The sequence below is a fragment of the Netta rufina genome (assembly GCF_964035555.1).
Source record: "Netta rufina genome assembly, chromosome: 5".
Lineage (NCBI taxonomy): Eukaryota > Metazoa > Chordata > Aves > Anseriformes > Anatidae > Netta > Netta rufina.
Window position 1 is genome coordinate 33,165,013 of NC_140128.1, and position 22,721 is coordinate 33,187,733.

Consider the following 22,721-nt stretch of genomic DNA (forward strand, 5'->3'; position numbering starts at 1 on the left):
CCTTGTGAGCAGAGATGCTGGCTGTGGCAGAAGCGTGGTCTCTATTTTGCAGGGCATGTACGTGCATATATGTTGCTGAGGATGATGGAGGGTTTTATGTAAGGTCTAGGGAGAGTCAGTATGTAACTAAATCGACTGTTTTCTACCAAGCCCTTTATTTATGGCAGTCAGACACTGCAGTGATGAGCAGTGACCAGCCTGCACCATCCAGCTGCAGGCAGGGCACCCTGCAGCCCCCTGAGGTGTCCATCCTGTGGCTGGTGGCTGCAGCGAGGTGAAGCCATGCAGTAGTCCTGGGCATCATCCTCTTTCACACCCAGGTGCCAATGCTCTGCGAGCCTTTGTGGCAGAAGCAGTGCCTGCCAGGGCTGGTGGCTGCATCCCACCACCTGCAGAGAGGCTTCCAGAGGTCCTGGTCCGTGACGCTGGGCTCTGTGATGCACATGAGCAGATGGATGTGAAGGGCAGTAGTGCGGGCAGAAAGGCTGGAGCAGAGCTAGGCAGGGCCAACCTGCCCTTCGGGAGGCTGCCATGGGGGTACCACGGTCACCTGGTGGCTGTGTGCCTGTGTCCACGCTGGCCCAGGAGTGACATCTCTTTTGAGCTGGGCTGGCAGGAGCCCAAGGCTCCCGGCTGGGAGCAGGGCTGTGTGCCTCGGAGGGCTCTGCTCGCTCATCTCTGGAGGAGCAGCTGATGGCCTGGGCCTTGGCCAAGATGCAATGCCGTTGCCTCGAAGGCAGCCAGCCCCGTGGCTGGAGATGCTGATGGGACCTGCTCTGTCTGCAAGGTTTGACCTGCTGAGGCAGTGCCACGCATCCACATGGGCCTGTCACAGCCTTGAGTGATAACCAGGAGCACAGCCCATGGGCATGCAGGGAATGGGGGAAGTTCTCTCGATCACTTACAGTAGTAGCCTCAGGACCTAAAAACACCGGTGTTTCTCTGCCTCTGTGTACACCACAACCCGCGTGGTTTTTTAAGGAGCCTGCAGTGCACGGGGAGGAGAGGCCGGGCACAGAAACCTGCTGCTGGGGAAAGGGAGCACTGAATAATGCTCACCCAAGATGGGCCCTGGGCCATAGCTGGGATCAAGGGTGGGTCTGCCTGTTCTGGGGAGTGACCCGCAGCCTCAGGGCTTGCTTTTTCCACCTGCACCAGTGGAGCCTGTGCATAATCTGTTTATTTCCTTGCTTAAATTATCGTTGCCACACATTCAGCCCTGGTGGGCACGGGCTTTGCTGTGGGGCTGCCAACTCCGGTGGCGGACCCCCGAGGGTGCCGGGGTGGTGCTGCCCCCCAGGGCAGACCCTGGGGGAGGTGGCGGTGACAGGGGTGCCCTGTCCCTTGTAGGGGGGACCCTGTGTGCCCCTCACTTGAGGCAGGAGCCCCATGGCATTACCTACCCCGGGGGCTCTGCCTGCAGCTGCGGGCACATCTGTGTGTGCGGGGGGGGGTCCAGCCGCAGCACATCTGTCCTGCAGCTCGGGGGGGGGGGTACACAGGAGGAGCCCCCCCCCCCAGCAGCAGGTACGTCCCCGCCGGCATCCCCTCCCTCCTGCCTCCCTCCTGCCTCCCTCCTGCCTCCTTCCCCGCCGCCCGCCCTCCCTCCCTCCGCCTGCATGGGGAGAGCCGCGGAATGGCGGAGCGAGAGAAAGGAGCCGCATCCCCGCCCGCCTCCTCCCCCTTCCTGGGGCTGCACCTCGCCTCGCCCCCCAATTTCAGGTACCGGACGCCTCCCCCGGGACCCCCACGGGGCTGCCCGGGCCGCAGCCCCCCCCCTTTTATCCTCCCCCCCCAAGCCCCGGGCACCGCTCCCCATCCGCCGCAGCCCCCCCACCCCCAGCCCCGCACTGCCGCTGCGGCCCCCTCCTCATCCAGCCCTTCTGCATCCTCCCCAAGCATCCTTCAGCCCCACAGCTCGCCCCATGCACCCCCTCATCCCCCCCACCCCATACATCGCTGCACCCCCACCTCACCCCCCCAGCACCTCTCCAGCCCCCCCCCCCAACCACTGCTGGCCCCATATACCCCCCCATTTGCCATTTCAGCCTCTTCCACCCTCCAGCTTTTGCCCCCTCTGCCCCTCCATCAGCCTCCTCACCTGCCTTGCCTCCTCCTCAGCCACCTCTCGCTGATGGCAGTGCTTCACCTCCCTCTCCGCCCCCCAGGGGAGCCTTTTTCTAGCCCTTTCCTCGAAATCCCGGGCGCTGCCTTGCCCTCCCCAGCGCCGTGGAGCAGGAGCCCCAGGCGAGCAGGTGGGAGCGTGCCAGGATTGATCCTCGCAGCTCCACCAAGCGCTCCCATCGATTTGGGACGGGGAGGGGGGACACGACACCTCCCGTGCCCAGCGAGGCTGCTGGTGGGGACGTGAGATGGCGAGGGCCAGGCCAGGGATGGCCACGGGTGCCAAACCTGCAGGGACCAGGGGGTTTGGACCTGCTGGTCCCTCCCGTGAGCAGCTCTGGGATGGGATGTGCTCGGCGGGTAAGGGGGCTTGGTGGGTAAGGGGCCATCACCTGCTGGCCATCCGGGGCAGCTGGGTGCCTCTGGCGGCCGTGACATCTTCACAGCCATCGATTTACGCTCGGGGGTGCTGTGGCGGCGATGTGTGGGAGCTGGGTGAGGGGGGGGATCGGCACCAGGTGGCTACGTGGTGAGATTTTGGAGGTGGGGAGGAGCGGTGGAGCCATGGCTGAGTGATCACCATCCCCTGAGCCCTGGGACCAGCGGGGCCGTGTGAGGAAGCATCCAGCTGTGTCCAGCTGTGTGTTTTTTCCCCCTGTTTACCTCCGAGGGGCCCAGCAGACCTTTGCCACCGGAGCCCCTCTGCCGGGCGGCTCCTGCAGCCGCCTGCTATTGCAGCGCTGCCTGCCAGAGCCGCTGGGCGCTGCTGCAACATGGCTGGGGGAAGCCTGCACGCCCAGCCCTCACGCTGCCTCTTGGAGACGGCTGCCACCGAGCTGGGGCTCGGGTGTTGAGAAGGGGATGGGAGCCGAGAGCATTGGGCTCGCCGGCAGCGCGGTCCCGTGGGTGCCTGGTGGGGGTCCTGCCCTTCCAGCCATCATCGCCCCACAAGGTGCTGCGCGGCCTAAGCAGGGACGAGCTGGTGGCTCGGGTCCTGAGGGGACTTGGGCAGCAGGTGACACCATGGGCTGGCCCTGAAGCCGTGAGGAGGCCGGGGGGGGAAGGCCTGGCAGGTCCCTGTGGCTGATGTGGTTTGGGGTGGTCTGAGAAGGGGTGGAGGCCCCGTGGCCACCCGTCCTGTTGCTCCCATGTCCCCAAGCTCTATCCAGAGGTGGTGGTGGCCCCAGCACGGTGTGGAGGCAGGCAGCAGTGGGGCCAAAGGAAAAACGCATCAGCTGGCCGTCTGTCCAGCCTGCCGGGGCTCCTGGGTGGCAGAGCCTTGCAGGAGTGGAGCCAGGAGCTGTGGTGATGCTCCTCGGGGAGCCTGGTGCCTGCAGGAAACCATGATGTCCCACGAGGGACAGCATCTCCGGGGGATGGAGACCTCGCCACCTCCTCAGCAAGCTCGAGGGAGTGTTTTCGGGCTGAGGCAGAGACCAGCCTCAGTGCTACGGGTTGTCTGCATGTCTGATGTGGACCTTTGGGTCTGGGAAGCCTTGAGCTGGGGAGCGAGGTGGGTGATCCTGCTTTTTGTGATGGGGGACCAAAGGTTGGTCTGGTTCTAAGGCACTCCAGCAGACGGGTTCTCTGGAGCCCCCACTGTGCCTGTATTGTCCTGGCCAGGCCCCAGGATGGAGCCCCTGACCCCAACCCTCCCTGGAGCCGAGCCCTGTGCCTGGCCCCTGCTCCTACAGCCAAACCCTGCAGGCAGGGGCTGCCCCTGCTTGTGCACTCGCAGTTTTCGGGTGGCAGCTGGGGGATGCCAGCATTGTTGGGGGGTTGAGAGGTGTCCTCTGGCAGGGGTGCTGTCCTTGTTGGCCTCGGGGCTTTGCTCAGCCTCCCTGGAGAGCCCCACACCTTCCTGCAGCAGCACACAGGTGGTACCCACGCTTCTCCTGCTGGCACTCAGGGGAAAGTTGGCCCAAATGTCCCTGTAGGGCCTGCTTGAGCTTTTGTGAACCATGATAGAGCTGATGGGAGTAAGGGCTGCTGCTTGTTGCTGGTATTCTTAGCCTCTTTGAGGAGCAGGAGAGAAAGGCAGGGGTGTTCCCAGCATGGAGGAGCAGGGGGTGAAGAAGAACCCTCCTTGCCGCCCCTGGAGCATCCACACGAGAGGAGGAAAGGGCAGCAGCAACGCAGAGATAGATTTCTTTATTCATTCCATTGAGCCAGAAGGTTTTGAACAGAGCAGACGCCTCCAGGCAGAGCTGGTAGGGAAGATGGAGCCTGGGATACTGTTGTAAGGGAGCCGAGAGACATCAAACGCGGCGTCGGGAGTGAAACCCACCAGTGGCACCAAACCAGGGGAGCAGCAGCCGGCGGCAGAGGAGCTCAGCAGAGTGGCCCACGTGGCTCGGGGCTGGCTGAGGAGGCAGCAGGGCCATGGGGGCAGAAAGCCGACCCCTCTCCAGCAGCGTGAAGCCAAAAGAAAGCCCCGCTGCCCTGCAGGAAGGCATCCCATCGCTGTGACAGGGCCCTAATGGGAATCTTCTGTTCCTCCCTGTCTCAGCCAGTGATGCTGCAAGGGCAGGAGAAGGAGCCGGGGTAACCAGATGCCCCACTGCAGGTGCTGGGGACCGGCCGCTGGAGCGCTACCAGGAGCCGGGCTGGCTGGCTGGCAGGCAGAGGCAGTCAGCATCCCCGGCAGAGAGCAGGGACTTGGCACGGGCTCAGCTGGGGAGGCTATTTTTTTATTTTTCTCCCCCTCCAGGACAGCTGATTCCATCTATTTTTAATGAGCTTGCCCGGGTTGCGCAGTGAGGAGACGGAGCAGCGCCGGCAGCCACGGGCTGCACTGGGGCAGGGGGTGCCCAGCGCTCAGCACCCCCCCAACAACAACTGACCCCGGGCTGGGGTCTGCCTCGGGGTGGGAACGCGTGCCCCAGGGAACTGGGGGGTCCTCCTCGATGCAGCTGCCCCTGAGCATGGAGTCGAGCGCCGAAGAGGAGAGCTGGCTGGAAGACCAGTGGGAGAAATGGTAGGGGACCGGCTGGGTATGGGGGCACGGGGGCTGTCCCCAGGGGTGTGCATGGGGACGGGTGACAGCCCCTCGCCTGCGGGCACATCGCCCTCTCGCACCGGCGCTGCCGCAGGACAGCAGCAAACTTGGCACCGAGCGGAGCCCGAAGTTTTCCTGGCTGTGCAGGGAGACGTGCGGCAAATGGGGCCGCCGTGGGCGCGGGAATGTGCGTGTCCGGCAGGATTTTTCAGCAGGGCGAGAGGAGGGAGCTGCCAACATGCGGCGTGGTGGAGATAAAAGGGCTGGCGTGCGGGGGGGTCACCTCTCCTGCTGCTGGGTGCAGGCAGGGATGGTGCTGGGACCCGTGCCTCCTCACTGTGCTTCCACGCCTCGGCGGACAGAGGGAAGGGGCTGATGGTGCCCAGCCATGGCGACCCCTGTAACCGGAGAAGAAATCGATCTGGGCTTTGAAGGTTTCTCTGCGAGCATCCTGCTCTGCGTTTCCTCCCCTCCTGCAGGCAGCAGCCGTGGGGCATGTGGGACTCCTCCCAGTGTGGCCCTGCTTCATCTCCTGTAGGGACACCTCCACCCCATGGCTGGCAGAGGACTTTTGGGTTGGGCTCTTGTGTTTCCCACCCCGGTAATGAACAGACACGAGGAGCATTGCGGTAGCACCACGTATAGAAATGTTTTAATGCACAGGAGCCAGGGGCTCCCCGGGGAGGCAAGCGAGCACGCGAGGAGCTCGGTAGTCAGCACATTTCCAGCCGCTAAAAGGAAATCTCTGCAAACTTTCCAAAGGGGAGTAATGTGTCTGTGGGGCTGACAGCCATGAGGGAGCCATAAAGGGCTCATCGGGGCAGTGAGCGATGCCGATGGGCTCAGTTTGCGGTGTGTGCAAGGTCTGCAGGTCTCGATGTGATCACATGCCCCAGCGGGTCCATCCTCCTGCCGTGTCCCACCGGGCCCTGCCCTCCCCGTGATCCCAGTGTTTGCCCCACTGGTCCCGGAGGTGGTGTTGGTGGCCCCGTCTGGGTGTGCCCTCCTGCCCCCCACACGTGCAGTGCGTGACCGCGGTCTCCGCTCCCTCCAGGCTCACCCACGACATCAGCCTCGAGGAGTTTGAGGATGAAGACCTCTCCGAGATCACCGATGAGTGTGGCATCAGCCTGCACTGCAAGGAGAGCCTGGCCGCCCGGGTAGGCGCATGGGGTGGGGACAGGGATGGGGATATTCCGTGTTGTGCTCATGTGTTTGGTGCTGGCTGTGGGCGGCGAGGCACTGGTGGCCTCCTGCAGCCTCTGATTTGGGACCTTCCCAGGGCAGAAGGAGGCTGCTGGGGCACCAGCACTGAGCCCGGTGCCTGAGGCTGGGCGTACTGAGCCTGCTGGGGTGCGAGGCGGAGGCGAGCTGTTCCTAAACAGGGGAGCCGACCGTGCTCAGAAAAAAGCAGCTGCTAAAAATACGCACAAATGGTTTAGACGGGATGTGGAGGATTGCCCGAGGAGCAGAACTGAAAGCAGCGTCTGCGAGGGGGTCTTTTCAGCCTGAAATGTCAGCGCTGAGAGCCAGGGAGCTCGCGGGCCCGATGGCGATGGCTCCCGCGAGACGAGAGCTTGCGGGATGCGTCTGGTGAAGCAGCCAGGCCCGGGGGGAGTGTTTTGGCTGGGTCTGGCCACGTGCACGGCGCGGAGGCTGGGAAACCGGGAATAACCCCGGCACATGAGCGCCGGCTGCATCCCGTGGGGACGCGGCCCCGGCTGAGGGCAGGAGCCAAACTGAAACCCGGAGCAGAGCGGGCTCCTGAGGGCTGGGCGGGTGCCGAAATTCCCCCCTGGAGCTGGGAGAGGCTGGTGAAGGTGGCTGCTGGATGGGGCCGGGCGGGCAAAGATACCCAGCAGCAAAATGCCATTGCAAAGGGTGATACCTCGACAGAGGAGGGGGTTGGTGGTGGTTTTTTTGGGTGTGTGGTGGTTTTTTTTGGTGCTGGGAAAACAATGATGACTTCATCATGGGCTATTTTAGCAGCTCTCCAGAAATAGTGGCTCAGGCACACAGCTTGAAAAACGTGGCTGGCTCCGGCAAGGAGGCTGGGTGCTGCAACGTGGGTCACGGTGGCACAAGTGCAAGGCCCAGGTTTTGGGTTCGGCCTCAGTTTGCTTGCTTTTGAACACAGGGCAGCTTATTCCCAAATTCAGCAAGGTGGGTCCTGCTGAAAGCAGGCTGCAGCTAGCGAAGGCTTGTGGCATCATTCGTGTTCCGGGAGCTGCTGGAACTGTTTAATGCAGGAACAAGAAATAGAAAAAAAAAACAACTCTTCTTGGAAATACGGGAGAGTGAGAGAAGCAGTGCCCGAGGGAAAAGAGCAGGGATGTGCCTGCATTAAACCCGCATGGGCTGATCCTGATCCAGGCACATGAAAAGGCTTGAACCAGCCACAAAGATACAGATGTGGGGAGACGATCACTGTGATTTCACAGCACAGTAAGGCTCCTGGAAATGCTGGGCTTCCTCTCGTTCCCATCCTTGGCTCAGTGTGAACTCTTCCCTACCGCCAGCCTTCGGGCTGTGCCAGAAGGGAGGGAAACAAGCAGCATCCACCCCGTGCCAGCCCCTTAACGTGTACCTGCAGCGGTTGTAGGTCCCTCTGAGGTACCGAGCCCCGAATGGCGCGTCACTCCTCGTGCCTACGTTCCTCAGAATCAGGCGCTGTTTTGCTCTCCTGCGTCCTTCTGGGACGTTCCCTCCTCTGAGTTCCCCGAGTGATTGCCACAGCTCCAGGATTGCCGAGGCAGCATCATTAGCAGTCTCGGCAGCATGTCAGCAGCTGCCTCCAATACGCCTCCCTTAGCTGGGTCTCACCAGTCTAGCTGGCAGGTTCCCCCAGCCCTGCTCCCGCTTCCTTGTGAAAATCCAGGTGATTTGCCACAACCCCTGGCATCTGCCACGAGAACCGGGGAACTCTTTGTGTTAGGCCAGCGTAAAAAAACAAGGCGACGACCACCACAAGCTTTGGTGGTCTGGAGGGGCAAGCAGGCCGGGCTGAGGCTGGAAATCTGCCTTTATTTTGGTGCTGGGGTCAGTGCTGCTGCGGGGTGCCAGGGAGGCAGGTCAGGACCGAGTCCCCCCAGCCTGTAGCGGGGCAGAGGGAGGGAAGGAAGGCCGGCAGCCACGGCGATGGGCACGTGGGGTGGGACGCGCCATCATCCCCTGCTGCTTTAAAAGGCTGAGGCCAAGTGGCACGGCCGTCCTCCGGCCCTCCCAGTCTCCTGACCGAGCCGCTAATCCCGGCAGGGCTGTGTGAGCCGGGCGGGCGGCGCGGCGCGGGCGGCGGGCGGCGGGGAGGGCAGCCGGCTGCAGGCCGAGATGCTGCAGCTCGACCTCATCGACGCCGCCGGGGATGCGCCGGCCGAGGAGCAGACGGAGCCCCAGCCGCTGCAGAAAGCCCCCCAGCCCCCCAGCACCGAGAGCTACCGGCCCAAGCGACCCACCACGCTCAACCTCTTCCCGCAGGTGCCTCGCAGCCAGGTGAGAACCAGCCCGCAGGGGTGGGAGGGGATTTAGGGGCTTTTATTCCCCCCCGGCTTTTGCCCCCCTGAGCTTTTGCCCCCCTGCTTTTGCATGGAGGGTGTTCCCAGGCGCTGCCGTCCCCGTGAGGGGTGATGTTTAGGTGCCCTGCATGCTGCCCCTCTGAGCTGGCCTCCCCGAGCCCCGTCATCCCTCCTGCAAACTTCCCAAACCCGCGCAAGGTGTGCCGCTGCGCGCGGGGCTATTTTTTGCCTTCCTCCTGCCCTCGGCAGCGGCTTCCCTTGCCAAGTAGGAGGATTTTCGTGGTGCTGACGTGCAGCTGAGGAGCGCAGAGCGAGAGGCAGGTGTCCCCGTGGGTGACAGATGGGGAGTAGTCGGAGCTGGGTGTCACCAGCCCGGCACAGGCAGCTGATGCCAGCTCTCTGCCTGAGGCCATGGGTGGGAGGAGGAGGAGGAGAAAGAGGAGGAGGAGGAGGAAGGCACGGAGCCAGGACAATGCCCGCAGGGCAGCTGGCACCGGGGACAAAGGCAGCAGGGACACGGGGAGGCGGGGGGGAGCTGGCTGGAGCATAATGGACAAGGGGACAGCAGGCAGCCTTGTCCCACCCTGCGCAGGGACCCCGAGGAGCCGGTGGCACGTGGGAGCCACATCCAGCTGGGGGGACGGGGACAGCAAAGGCACCCCCCGGGCAGTTGGTCCCAACCAGTGTCCAGACCTGCGGAGAGGTATTTTTGGGGGGTGGTGTGGGGGGTGGGGGTGCATAGATGGTGGGCTGGGGAGGGGGAGGCTGTGGGGCCATGCTGGGGGCCACGGGCACGACCCAAGCTGAGGATATCGGGAACAGGAGCTTTGTGGCACAGGGCCTGATGTGGCTGGAAGTGGGAGCCCGGAGCCAGCAGGGACGGGCACATGGGGCCCGTGTGTGTGCCCCGAGGACAGGACAGGGTGCTGGGGATCCCACGGATCTTGGTGGGCTTCAGGGCAGAGAGCTTCGTGGTGATGGGGAAGCAAAGCGAGCAGGGCAGCTCCCGCGCTGATGGTGACGGCTGCAGGAGAAAACCCCGAGAGTCCCAAGCTTGGAGCTTGAGCAAAAACTGCTGCTGGGGGAGAAATACCCGCGCTGTGCCCCAGAGCTGTCTGCAAAGCCCGGGAGCAAAGCGTGCCCAGGAGGGTGGGCTGCACCCCGGGATGGGCACCGTGGGGAAGCGCTCGGGCAGTCCCAGGCAGTGCCCAGGGACCGTGACGGCCCCGGCCGCTGTGCATGGCTGTGGGATGGGGAGGGATGGCTGCCACGTGCTGTTTACTGCCCGGGTGACAAGGCGGCTTTGTTCTCCTCCCCAGGACACCCTGAATAACAACTCCCTGGGGAAAAAGCACAGTTGGCAGGAGCGGGTGTCCCGGTCGTCGTCCCCTCTGAAAACGGGTGAGTCGGGGGGCTGGTGGCCAGGGGCTTCGCACCCTTGGGTGGCTCCTGGGAGTTGATCCCCAGCCTGCAGCATGGGGTGAGCGGTGCTGGAGGATGGGGAAAACATCCCCGATGGGAACGTGTCCATCTTGAGCCTGGAGCATCCCCGCTGGTGGGAACACCAACGCTGCTCTCCTCCCCGCAGGTGAGCAGACCCCTCCCCACGACCACGTTTGCCTGAGTGATGAGGTCAATCACCAAAACAGCACAACCTCCACCAAAGACCGGGGCACGTCCACGGAGAGCCCGTGCCGGCGCACAGCAGCCACCCAGATGGCGCCCGCCTGCGTCGCCTCGTCCCGGCCCCCCGAGAAGCACCAGGCCACCAGCAGGCCCCCGCCCCACGGAGCCAGCGTGGTGGTGGTGACGACGAGGGGCCCCGAGGCCCACCGCGACCGCATCCGCTACCAGACGGACGTGAGGCTGGAGGCCACGGAGGAGATCTACCTGACGCCCGTGCAGAAGAACTCGGACCCGCTGGAGACCGAGAAGCCGTTCCTGTCCCAGTCCAGCGAGAACCGCATGTCCATCAGCTCCGACATCGACACCTCCAGCTACTCGGCCCTGGCAGGGAAAACCAACCCCTCCATCAGCGAGGAGGACGAGGTGCTGGACTACATGTCCTCCCCTGACAAGACGAGCCTGCCCCGGGCCTCCTGCGTGGGTGGGAGCAGCGGCTACCGGCCGGGCCACAACCTTCAGAGAGCGTCGGTGAGTTCGGACACCAGCGCCTTGTCCTACGACTCGGTCAAGTACACGCTGGTGGTGGATGAGAACGTGCAGCTGGAGCTGGTCAGCCTCAAGCAGTGCTACTCGGGCTACAGCGACGAGAGCGACTCGGCCACCGTCTACGACAACTGCGTCTCCTCGCCCTACGAGTCAGCCATCGGCGAGGAGTACGAGGAGGACGCGCTGAAACGCGACTCGGTCTGCCTCTCCGAGGACTCCACGCCCGAGGCAGACATCCACTTCTCCAAGAAGTTCCTCAACGTCTTCATGAGCGGCCGGACACGCTCCTCCAGTGAGTGCTGGGCGGAGGGAGGAGGTGGGTGGGGGGCTGTGTCCCCAGGCAGCCCTGCAGGTCCCTGGTATGAGCTTGCCTGGTCCAAATGACCCCTGCAGGGTCTCCAGTGAGATAGAGAAGCTCCAGCAGGTGCTGGCTCCACAGCCTGTGATTTCTTCCCTTGTGGCCGAGGGATATGGGGGGGCTGGAAAAGCCTCGTATCACACAGCTGGGGGCATTTCAACCCGTTTTTTTTGTCTGAGCTAAAACCACGAGGTATGGGCGAGGGCCATGTCCTACCTGCGGTGGTGCTGGCCCTCAGAGCTGCAGCGTGCCCCTCTGCCTTCCTCCCCAGGTGCCGAGTCCTTCGGGTTGTTCTCCTGCATGATCAACGGCGAGGAGCAGGAGCAGACCCACCGTGCCGTCTTCAGGTGAGTGTGGGCACGAGCAGCGTCCCAAGGCCATCCCTACTCAAACCATGCTGCTTCCAACAGGGGCAGCCTGGGGACCAACCCGTTGTCCTTAGCTCAGGGGTGAGAGACCCCCCAGGGCACCCAGGATCTCTCTGTGCAGCCACGTGGGGGATGCACCAGGGGATAGGTATCTGTGTGTGTGCTGGGGTCCTGCTGCCCTTTGAGCCTAAACCCGCTCAGATCTCCATTCAGCATCCCAGATTTTGGCTAATTGCACCTGCTGCCCACCCATGCTGGCCACGGGTCCCACGTTGCCCCTGACCCAGAACCAGGTTGATGAGCAGCCCGCCAGAGCGGCCGGGTGCCAGTGACTCCCTGCCCAGGTTTGTGCCTCGCCACGCGGACGAGCTGGAGCTGGAGGTGGACGACCCCTTGCTGGTGGAGGTGCAGGCGGAGGATTATTGGTACGAGGCCTACAACATGCGGACAGGGGACCGGGGCATTTTTCCTGCCTACTACGCTATCGAAGTCACCAAGGACCCAGACCACATAACAGGTACCAAGCCGCCGTGATGGTTGGCGATGTTGCTGATTCCCTGCTCACCTCTGAGAGGGGGAAAGGAGGATGTCAGGCAAAGAATGATGGGGGTAGCCGCAGCCGGTGGTGGTGGGGGCTTGTACCCGATGCTGGGCAGGGAATTGTGCAGAGGTAGGGGCATGGTGATGGCCGGCAGAGACGATCCCCGCCACGTGCTCTGTCTTCCAGCTCTGGCCAAGAACAGCGACTGGGTGGACCAGTTTCGGGTGAAGTTCCTGGGCTCGGTGCAGGTTCCCTATCACAAGGGCAACGACGTGCTGTGCGCAGCCATGCAGAAGGTAGTGTCCCAGCCCGGGCTGAGCCCCTGCAAGGGAGCAGGGAGAAGAGAAGGGGCGAGCTGTCCTCACGGGCTGCCCATGAGTGCCAGGGCTTTGTGTCTCTGTCTCCCCGCAGATTGCCACCACGCGCCGCCTTACAGTGCACTTTAACCCACCCTCCAGCTGTGTCCTGGAGATCAGCGTGCGGGGGGTCAAGATTGCCGTGAAATCTGACGACTCCAAGGAGCACAGCAAGGTAGTACCCACTCATCTCATCCCTTCCCTTCTTGCTGCTCTTAGCTTGGGAATTAAGGGTCTCCACCCAATTGTGCTCCCTGTTCCGTGAGAAACACCATCCAAAGGGTTGTAGGCCCACCATCATGGTCCCCTAAGCCTGTTGGGAGCCCAGTTTTGGGCCGTACCAGAGGATGGTGCCCTCACAGCTGCCAAGCACGTTGTTGTGCTGGGATGCTGCGGGCTGAGCTGCATCCGTAATCCCTCAGCTGCTCCTAAACCTTTCTGCTACTATTTTGAGTGGCGTCCTCCAGATCTGCCCTGTAATCTCTTTAGCTGGGTATTGCAGGCTGCTGATAAGTGGTCTCCGTAAGTAGCCTAGCAAGATGCTGTGTGGAGGCAAGCGAAGCCTTCACAGCAAGCCTTTTGGAAACCTTGCCTTTGGACGGGGTGCTGGATTAGGCCACGGGTGCTGTGGTGGTGAGCTGGGCTCAGCCTCAGCTCCTATTTCCAGGGCTGGAGACCAGCTGCCCCACAGGGCAGGAGGGGAGGCGTGTTGACAAGTTTTTTCTCTGTTTCCCCCAGGTAAACAAGTGTAGCCATTTTTTCCAGCTGAAGAACATTTCCTTTTGTGGATACCATCCAAAGAACAACAAGTGAGTAGTGGGAGGTGCAGGGCAGCTCTCAGTGCCTCAGTGCATGGAGGCTTCGCTGCCTTCCTGCCTCCAGCATCCCCATCCTGAGGGCTCCCCTTCCCCTGTAAGCCACAGCTTCATGTGAAGAGCATCCTTTGGGTGGGTTTCACATCCCTGGGCCATGCGAGCTGGTGGCCACTGGGGTTTGGGACCCCCTTTGCCAAAGGTGGGCAATGGGGGCAATTGTTCCTGCCTGTCTTGACAGTCCATTCTCACCCATGCTCTCTGCCCTCAGATATTTCGGGTTCATCACCAAGCACCCTGCTGACCACAGATTCGCCTGCCATGTCTTTGTCTCGGAGGAGTCCACAAAGCCGCTCGCGGAGTCCGTAGGGTGAGTCCTGGCTGGGGCAGGAGGAAGGTGCTCCCTCCCCACGGACAGGAGGAGCAGCACCTGGCTCCTCTCCCCTGCAGCGAGGGGACTGGGGCCAGGGCCAGGGCTGACGCTGCTGTGGGCAGCGTGTTCCTGACAGCGCTGGAACAAATCCCGCTGCAAAGCTTTGCAGGCAGATGGCTGAAAGCCACGCGCTGTGTGGAGGCTCGGAGCTGGGGTGGAGCCCTCGCTCCAGCGGTGCCCCTGGGTGCTAATGCATGAGGCTCCCAGGGGCCAGGAGGGGTTTGAGCTGACAGCAAGGGCGAGACGGGGAGCAAAACAGGCTCAATAAATGCCTCGGGGAGGGCGCAGCTGAGCTCTGCTCCGTGCTGTGTTGCAGGAGAGCTTTTCAGCAATTCTACAAGGAGTATGTGGAGTACACGTGCCCCACAGAGGACATCTACCTGGAGTAGGGGCTGGCACGGGCGCCTGCTGCACAGCCAAGGCTCGCCCCTTCCCCGTCGTGCATGGACAAGAGCTGCTTTGAGACCAGAGGAGGAGCGGGCCCAGGGAAGGGCTCCCCGGGGCACCGAGCTGCCTCTTTTCGTGGCTCCCCTTCCTCGGGCTGGGGCTGGGGGGACGGGAGGGGGGAGGGCTGGACAAATCGTGTTTATTGTACAAAATATTTAGTTTATTCTATTGGAGAAGTGCCCACGGGGTGCCCTGCCTGTGAGTGCTGGAGGGGCGGGCAGCACAGCCTTGCTCCAGCCCTTCCCTGCCGCAGGCCGGGGTGCCAGCAGCTCCTCCCTGTGACCATGGCCCAGCTCCCCGTCACATCCCTCGGGGGTGACTTTTAACGCAGTGGCAGAGTCGGACTCCTGCAGGATGAAGACACAGCAGCTACAGCCAACAAGAACCGCCTGAGGGCTCCTGCCTGGGGAGGGGACATCGCTTCCCTGCCAGGCCCCCGGGGACAAGGCTGCCGGGCAGGGAGGACGGAGCCCAGTGGCTCTGCTTGGAGCGCCAGAGAAAGGACGAGCTGAGACAGCTCACCCCTGCCTCTGCCCCCATCCCTCCCCTCGTAGATCCATGCCCTGGGGTGAGGAAGATCCCCCCCATACCTCTGCAGCGACCACACCACGGGGAGGGAAGCGTTTCTCTGCCCCTGTCCCCTCTCCCCTCCAGCCACAGGGGGCAGGGGCAGGGCTGAGCCACCCCCACCATGGTGGGGCTCAGCCCCGTGCAGACCGGGGTGCCTGCCAGAAGCGGAGCAGGGAAGGGCTAAAGCCTGCAGGGAGCCGCACACATCTCCAGGGAGGTTAAAAACACCACCAGAAACCTCTCCTGGTCCCTGCAGCCAGCGGTCTCCGTGCTTCAGCTGGATCTGCTGTGATGGCAACAACTATTAAATATGATGGTTCATGGAGCAGTGCTGCGGTGCTCTTTGTGTCCCACAGCCGTAGGTTTGGGCCCTGGATTTCCCCAGCCCTTGGGGGTGCAGGAGGTGCTGGAGTACCTCAGGTTTCCTCTGAGAGACCCAGCTGCAGACCTTGGAAGCCAGAGATCGTGGCATAACTTACCTCACGCCCTTCCATTTACAGTACCAGGAGGAATCTGGCTCTGCTACCTCTGTAGTTGCCATTATGTAGTTGAGGACAGCAAAAACATCCCATCTTGGCCTTCTCTGCTTCAGGCTGAGCAGCCCCAGCTCCTCTAGCCCCACATACCCTGAGGGTATGGCTGGAGCCCCCCATTCCTGCCCCCCACACCTACCTGTGTGCCCCGCTGTCCTGCGGCAGCGTGGGGCAGGGCAGAGGGCAGGCTCACAGGTGGGCATCGTCGTAGTACTCCAACAAATCAAGCTCATCACGCTTGGTTTTGCCAGCTCTGCGCAGTCCTGCAGGCCGCTCCCGGGCTGCACGGGTCCTGAAGCGAGGCTGCTTTGGTTTAATGCCATAATCTGGGGGCAGACAGCGGGGTGAGGGCTGGGGGGGCTGTCCTTGCCTTCCCTGGAGGGGTGAGTGCACAGGATGGGGCTGGGGGAAGAGCTGTACCATCCACCAGGCCAAAGTGCTGCTGTGGTAGCTCCAGGAGGGCGGAGAAGTCCTCAGGGACTGAGTAGCTGTGGAAGAAACCCCGAGGTGGAAGCGAGCTGAAGCCTTCCTGCACTCACCTGCGTCGGCACCACCAGCGGCAGCCCAGGCCTGCTGCAGGAGCACTGGGGCTACAGGAGAGGGGGCACCCAGCCCCTGCAGCACCACTGCAGGTACCGGGATGGGGGGAGAGGAGGAGGAGGAGGAGTGTCCTCACCTCTGGCGTAGGGGCAGGGAGAGCGCAGCCGCCAGCAGCTGGGCGAGCAGCAGCAGCCAGCACCGCATGGCTGAGCCGTCACCCACCCCTCTCAGGTTCCGCAGCGAGGTCACAGAGGAGCCACCCGCCCGGCCCCAGCCCTTCTCCCCCTCCCCAGCCTTCCAGGCTTTACCTTCTTCAGCATCCTCCTTGTCAGAAGCCCAGGCTGCGAGCCCTGCACCCTGCCAGCCCCCAGGACAGCCCAAGGAGGAAGGCTTCCCTCACCCATGAGGCCAGCTGGCAGCAGGCAGGCTGCTCGGGGGCAGCCCAGTGCCACAGGCTGGCTGACAGACCAAACTGATGGCTCACATGTCCCTGAACTACCAGAGCAGATACAGAAGACAGCCGTAGCTGCCCAAGCCTCAGCTGGACCCTTTATTAAGTGCTGCACAGCAGCATTTGCTGAATTAATCTCTCCAGTTCTCTCCTCTGCCCTTGGCCAACCCCCCTGAGCACTGGCTGGCAGCCATTCTGCAAACCCTTTTAGCACACGTTAGGTGCTAGCACAGCATCCCGCAAACTGTGGCAGGAAACTGGGGGCTGAAGCAGGCACCTGGAGTTAGAGATAGTCATAGCTGAGCATACAGGCCAGAGCAAAAAGCCTCTAAGAAACAATATTAAAACAGGAAGTATATCCCTGAATAGACAACTGCGAAAGCTGCTCTTTCTGATAGGGACAGGCCTGCTGGCAGCCAGACTCAGAAGACACAGGGGAATCCCCTGCTTGAAAGGGAAAGGAGGCCCTTCAGCTCAGCTCTTTCAGTTCAGACAGTTTATTTGACAGACAAGCCCGCTCCACGCAGATTGGCCAGGCACGGCCAACACAAGCAGGCTGCAGGTCAACCTCAGCGCCGTGAGGTGGGAGACAATGCTCTCCAAAAATCACTACGCTGCCCGGCTTTATAATAGTGCAGCTGTACAAAAGGAGGAAAAAAAAAAAATCAAGTGCTTAAAAAAGGTCGTCCCGTCACCATCACTGGAGCCACAGCACTGTCCACAGAAAGAGGTGGCCAGGGTCTCTCCGCACATGTAGTGTCCATCATTCAGTAAGATCTGTTTAAAAATTACATACACCCCCCTCCCCACCCTGCAGAACAGGAGCTTCTCATTGATGGTTTAACTAAAAATTAATCGTTATCAACACCCCTTCCCCCAGCCTGCTTGCCCTCCTTAGAAACATTCAGCCATGAGCTTAGCAAATAAGAATCATCATTTCCTCATCAGCCCCAGTTGTAGAAATAGATTTTCTGCCAGGCAGGTAAGTAATCCATCAGCGGCCCTGAAACAAGAGAACACAAGGCAAGAATTTGAAGCTGTATGTGTATGAGGTAGCTACCCCCTCCTCATTAAGGATACCCAACAATTCCAAATCTCCCCTTATACAACTCAGAGAAACCCAAGAATAAAATAAGTACTTTTGCCAAGAGGGAAGGCAACTCTGGGCTGTAGTGCCAGAGATCAGAGCAGGACCAGGAGTGCGTGAAACATGGTCAGCACAGGTACGGTGTGGAACATCACTCCCTCCGTGCTGACGTGTCCAAGGTCTGGAGGGAAAGGGCTTCTGCAGTGCCCAAGGGGAAAACCTGCGCATGGTGAGTCAGGAGGACACAGCCATGGCACGGGGAAGAGGGAGACAACTCAGCAGTAATGGGCAGGTGCAGACACAAAAGGAACTGCTGTAGAGCAAAAATGCTTATGCTGGCAGAAGGATTAATGCAGGCTCCAAAGCCTCTGGAATCAGTAGCTGGAGGAGTGGCTCCTGAGCTAGCCAGCTTTGTGACTTCCTCAGAGAAAGGACAGAGCCATAATGCCAGGCTCATCTAATGCCTTATCACTGCCATGAACCGCCTCGTATCAGCAGGGAAGAGGGGGAGGTGAAATTTTGGCCCATAAAGGGATCCTCAGGTGAAGGACTAGGAGAAGGCAGACCTAGTTCAGCCCTTTGGTTTATAATCCATTCCTGGTCAATACCTCTAGGCAACTGTTTACCCCTCACATCTGTATTGCAGACCAGGGATGAAAGAAAAGTGCAGAAGCACTGGCTGCAAAACAGGGCTGTGGTGCACTGGTGCAGCCATGGAAAGGCAGCCCAGGGGAACAGGCCTAGGTGGCAGAGACAAAGCTCTGCAGCCTGCTAGGGTGCAGAACCACTGTGGTCAAGCACAGGTCCCTAATAGCCAAGAAATGATTAATTCTGTGCTTCTGTGATCTTTTTCTGTTCCAGTTTATAACAACACCAATACCAACAAGGGTGCACTGCTGCTAACCATCCCAGGGACTTCTCAATTCCTTCCTCAGGTCATAAACTACTTGATGAACATTCTGCACAGCTCCTGTGATTTTTCTCCACCCCCCAGAAGCAGGGATACAGCAATGGGGCCCACTTACGTGTGATAAAGCCAACTCCAGGCACGTAATCAGCCAACAAGCGCAGGAGGAAGAGGATCCTGCCCCTAGGAAAGGAGAGAGTATGAGCAAGTCCAGTGGGACATCTGCCCCAGCTGCTGCGAGCACTAACAGCAACGGCAGCTGTTAGGCAAGGGCTTGTATTACCCTGGTCACAGGCACCCAGACCTCTTCAGATCTGCTCACCCAGTCCCCTGATGCTATTTCTGTTAAAAGGGAAATTCTCAGCAAAAGCCCAGCAGGGGCCCCTTACTCTGAGTATCGGTCATAGAAAGGAGATCTCAACAGGTAGTAGAGCAGCAGGATGGTTCGTCGCCTCAGCTCCGCTCGCTCTCGCCTGTTCAGGTCTTTCAGATCACTCAGCAAGCTCAGACTGGAAGGAGAAGGGAACAGAGCTAACTCAAGGCAACAGCAGCCAACAGGAAAAAAAAAAAAAAAAAAAAAAAAAGTGGGTTTCTAAATGCCCTCTGTTCACAGCTCCATGCTGAGCAGTCTGCACCAGCTTTCTGATGGGCAGTACAGAACAGGGAGTACTATAAGTGGTGTAGAAAATACCTAAATGTGTAAATCTCCCAGTTAAAAACCAAGCCTGACCCCTGTGCATATGTCAGTAGGGCCCAATCTGCCCTGGATTAGGGAGCAGGGGGAAGCACGATGCTCAGCCTCCACCAACCTCAACCATCTGTAAAGTTACTTTTTTAGACTGACCTTGAGATATCCAGGACTGCTGAGAGGAGCCAGGGTTTCCACGATCTCTGGCCCCACACTCCTAAACTCAACACTAGGAACGCACAGTCAAGGAATAGAAAGAACCAAAGATGCCGAACAAGAGGCATGCAGGCAAGTGACCCTCTGGTACCAGGAAAGCTCTGCAGAGCCCAGGAGAACACACTCCAAGGCAGTGCTGGAGGGCCCCAGGGAAGGTGTTGGAGGACTTGCGCCCACAGCTCAAGCAGGTGACACTGGATATCAAGACGTAAGAGGAGGGAGGAGTCCCAAGAGCCCCGCACAAGCAGGGCAGCAGCAGGAAACCCCGAGCATGGTGTGGTACCACCCTACCCCAGGGCTCGTTGGACGAGGCCGTAGCACCCTCTGCTGGCACCCAAGGCACAGTGTGCCCTCATGCAGCCAGGGCAGGATACAGTGAAGCAGAGGACGGGTAACGTAGATCGATTCTGCAATGGTTTCTTGGAGACCCAGCGGGGTGGGAGGCTGGTTCATCTCCTCTGCTCTTCGGTTCTGCGTCTCCTCCCTCTGCTGGGGGGACCCCCAGTGCCTGGACTCCAAGGACGGAGCTGAAACAAGATCAGGTTATGGCATGGGAGAGCTTGAAGAGATGCACAAACAGCAAAGCTGGGGCTGCCCCTCTCCAGCTGCTGCAGCTGACCGGCATCCTCTAAGCTTGCCTCCACAGGAGGCACAGCAGGGAGAGATATTCCTAAGATTTGTGCTCCTCAAATCATTACCACGCTGTAGGGTTGTCTCCACCGCACAGGTCGCTTAGGACGAGACAACTCTAAGTGCTGGTCTTGCACCATGTGCCTGAATTTCCATTGCTTTGATATCCCTGGCAGGATATGCCCCCATACAAGTTGATCAGGTTTTGCTCTTCACTGCCCACACCCAGGTCACACATAAAGGGCACAGGGCAGAAACAGCTCTGACGAGGATGGAAAACAGGCTCAGCTACTTACTGTTCTGAAGAGACCGCACAACACGGCTAGAACGCCTGCCAACATAGGTCTGATCCTTCCCTGAGGAGTTGCCTTCCATGTCTGTGGGAGAAAACAGCCAGAGGGTGAGGCTCCAAAGGAACGCACCTGAACCCGGAGCTGGCAGCACCTTCCCTACATCGCAGCAGGCAGACCAGACTGAAGGTTTGACCTACTGAAGGACTAACACTACACAGAGTTCTCACAGTGTGAAAAGTTAATCTGCCTGACATTGTCCAGGCCTAGCATCTCCTTCCTCACCATCAGACCAGTGGACAGCTTGATCCACAATTCAGCCAGTGGTTCCAGGCTTTGACCCTTCCGCCCCCTCCTTCCAGACTGTAGGGTAACACTGTCTCTAAACTAACCCGCACTCTGGAGAGGGTGGAAAGGAAAGCACACCACGACACAGCTTTGAGTGCTGAACTCTGAACAGCTCCCTAGAAGCTCCTAGCAGGACAAGATGTGGCCCAGCAGATGCCAGGCCGGTGACAGCACTGAGGGCTCACCTTCGGGATGGAGAGGCTGCTGCTGCTCCCTGTTCAGCGGCACGATGGGAGGAGACGTCTGGATGCCAGCCTTGTACCACAGCAGGAGCAGGAGGCGAAGGATGGCTCTGTGGGCAGACACACAGAAGACTTTAATACCAAGCTATGGAGCTGTGCTCGAAAGCTGGCATCCCCAGAAGAGGGGAACGTTTAAGTCTGCTCAGGGAACTGTGCAGAGGGTAAGTGCTCCCTTCCAGCACAGCATCCAACACACTGCAGGGCTCCACACACCCCCAGCCTCAAGGATCAGCAGCAGCTCAGTCCTGCTTGGCCTTTATCCTGGGGTAACACCAAGCCCCCTCCAGATCCCCTTTCACACACAGCCCCTTCCCCTCCACCTGCAGCACTTACTTAGCCAGCTGGATGAGGACGATGATGGTCCATCGGCCCATCTCCCCCCACATCCTGGCTGTCCCCATCTCTGCAAAGACCTCCACGCATTCTAGCACACTCAGCCAGGTCCGCAGCTTCTGCTGGGGCAGTGACTGCAAAACACAGAAGGAAGGGGAGGAAGGGGGACAGGATGCAGGTTCTGCTTGTGAGTTAAAAGTGGCACACACACAGCCCAGTCCGGGGGGACTCTTGGAGCTAAGAAAGCGATGGCCTTGGAAGTCACGGCCTCAGAAACATGAAGTGGTGCCCGTCCTACAGCCAGAGGCTACAGGTAAGCCCTTTTTTCTACCTCCAAACAGGGGCAGAACACATCACAATATTCAATGGAGCTGCTACCTCAGAAACAAGGAGAATTTCACAGCTGTATGTGAGGCCGCTATCTGCTCCAACTAAAACAGCTTAACAGGTATCCTGGATTGTGGCACAGCACCCGAACTCCAAAAGTAAAACCCCTTCCTCCTCCTTGTTCTAGAGCTGGGGCACATGATGAGCCTCCTCCCTGGTCAGAGTTGAGGACACAGCACACGTGGAGCGCAGGGCATGTATTACTTGAAAAGCATCAACAAGGAGAATAATGCTGAAGTCCACTTCACCCCACATTTGGCCTTTAACACCCAGAGAAATGAGTCTTCTGCACTTCTGGTCATTACATACCCGATGTCCCAGCCAGAGAGCTGCCTGCACGGGCTGGCACTGAGCCACCCACATCCAAACCCACTCTGCAGGCAGGCTTGCAACATCAAGGCCTGTCTGGGAAAAGCAAAGCCTTCCTCCTCCTTCCCCCACAGGGTCTAATGAGTGCTGAACACCAACCTGGGGCTCTTGCAAAAGAAGCATGGCAGCCAGGTGCTTTTATCTTTGCTTTGCTCAACACCACGCGTGAGGGAAGACTCCGGGGAACCGAATCAGAGCAGGAGTGGTTATTCAGTGACTGCGCTCCTCAAAACGAGCGGTGGGGCTCCCGGAGCAAGTCAGGGCCTGATTTCTGTGCTCTGGGAGCGCTCTCCTCCAGGCCAGCAGCTACAGTGCAAGGCTGCTGTTACCACGCATTCAGCGGTTACCTCTGGCCTCTGTGTACCTGGCAGCTACGACAGTCCGTGGCAGGGCCCTGTAGGTTTCTGTGGGCACCCCTTGAGAGCACAGCACCTGCTCGGGAGAGAAACCCACACCCCGATTCCTCCTGCCACGCTCTCCGGCCTTACCACGGGCAGGCTGCGCTGCAGCTCCTTCCGCAGGATCCAGTCGTTCAGCAGCACCAGCAGGTTGGAGGCCGAGTACACTGCGAGGGAGCGGGCACAGCGGGGTCACGGGGCGCAGGGGGAAGGAGAGGGGGGCGAGGAGGAGCCCCCCAACCTCCAACCCAGGGATGGCCAAGGGAGGCATCGGCCACCCTCATACCTACCGAGCTCCGACAGCTCGTGGGCATCCGCGAAGCGACCTGCGGGGCGAGAAGAGAGGGTGACAGCGGGGTGACACCAGGGGGTGACACCAAGGGGGGAGAGGGTCCCAGCCGCACCTGGCAGCAGGTAGGAGAGGCCGCGCACGGTGCCCTCCAGCTGGGCGGTGGCGGCCGGGTGCCGCCTCACGTAGTCCTGGTAGCGCTGGCACAGCTGCCGCAGCCGCCACGCGGGGCCACGGGGCGACGATGGGGACGGGGATGGGGACAGGGACGGGGCCAGCAGTGGGGCCGCCATGGCACGGCTCCGCGCCGCCTCCCGCTGCC

General features: G+C 60.6%; 3 protein-coding genes across 3 annotated transcripts; 1 reads left to right on the plus strand and 2 right to left on the minus strand.

Annotated features, from left to right (window-relative positions):
- Positions 1-1,636: 1,636 nt before the first annotated feature.
- Positions 1,637-14,063, plus strand: MAPK8IP1 (mitogen-activated protein kinase 8 interacting protein 1; the record flags this gene model as incomplete). Its single annotated transcript, XM_084287373.1, has 12 exons — positions 1,637-1,722; positions 6,177-6,282; positions 8,387-8,611; positions 9,954-10,035; positions 10,223-11,098; positions 11,436-11,511; positions 11,877-12,049; positions 12,260-12,369; positions 12,485-12,604; positions 13,168-13,238; positions 13,513-13,611; positions 13,991-14,063. The coding sequence occupies 12 exons, from the start codon at positions 1,637-1,639 to the stop codon at positions 14,061-14,063; spliced, it is 2,097 nt and encodes a 698-aa protein (XP_084143499.1).
- Positions 14,064-15,413: 1,350 nt separating this feature from the next.
- Positions 15,414-15,968, minus strand: FREY1 (Frey regulator of sperm-oocyte fusion 1; the record flags this gene model as incomplete). Its single annotated transcript, XM_084288461.1, has 3 exons — positions 15,414-15,550; positions 15,645-15,712; positions 15,901-15,968. The coding sequence occupies 3 exons, from the start codon at positions 15,966-15,968 to the stop codon at positions 15,414-15,416; spliced, it is 273 nt and encodes a 90-aa protein (XP_084144587.1).
- A 734-nt stretch (positions 15,969-16,702) lies between these two features.
- On the minus strand, positions 16,703-22,700 carry PEX16 (peroxisomal biogenesis factor 16). Its single transcript, XM_084287147.1, has 11 exons — positions 22,515-22,700; positions 22,401-22,436; positions 22,201-22,277; positions 20,957-21,090; positions 20,567-20,673; positions 20,040-20,120; positions 19,488-19,640; positions 19,054-19,126; positions 18,599-18,718; positions 18,328-18,392; positions 16,703-17,218 (listed from the first exon to the last, which is right to left on the minus strand). The coding sequence occupies exons 1-11, from the start codon at positions 22,690-22,692 to the stop codon at positions 17,160-17,162; spliced, it is 1,083 nt and encodes a 360-aa protein (XP_084143273.1). The 5' UTR covers positions 22,693-22,700; the 3' UTR covers positions 16,703-17,159.
- Positions 22,701-22,721: the final 21 nt, after the last annotated feature.

What these genes read in the sequence shown, in the direction of transcription:
- PEX16 (XM_084287147.1), bottom strand. Translation starts at nt 22,692, where the DNA reads ATGGCGGCCCCACTGCTGGCCCCGTCCCTGTCCCCATCCCCGTCCCCA. An exon ending in GTCCTCATCCAGCTGGCTAA is followed by an intron (nt 20,674 to 20,956) that starts GTAAGTGCTGCA and finishes GTCTGCCCACAG; the next exon opens with AGCCATCCTTCGCCTCCTGC. An exon ending in GCAGTCCTGGATATCTCAAG is followed by an intron (nt 18,719 to 19,053) that starts GTCAGTCTAAAA and finishes TTCTCCTTCCAG; the next exon opens with TCTGAGCTTGCTGAGTGATC.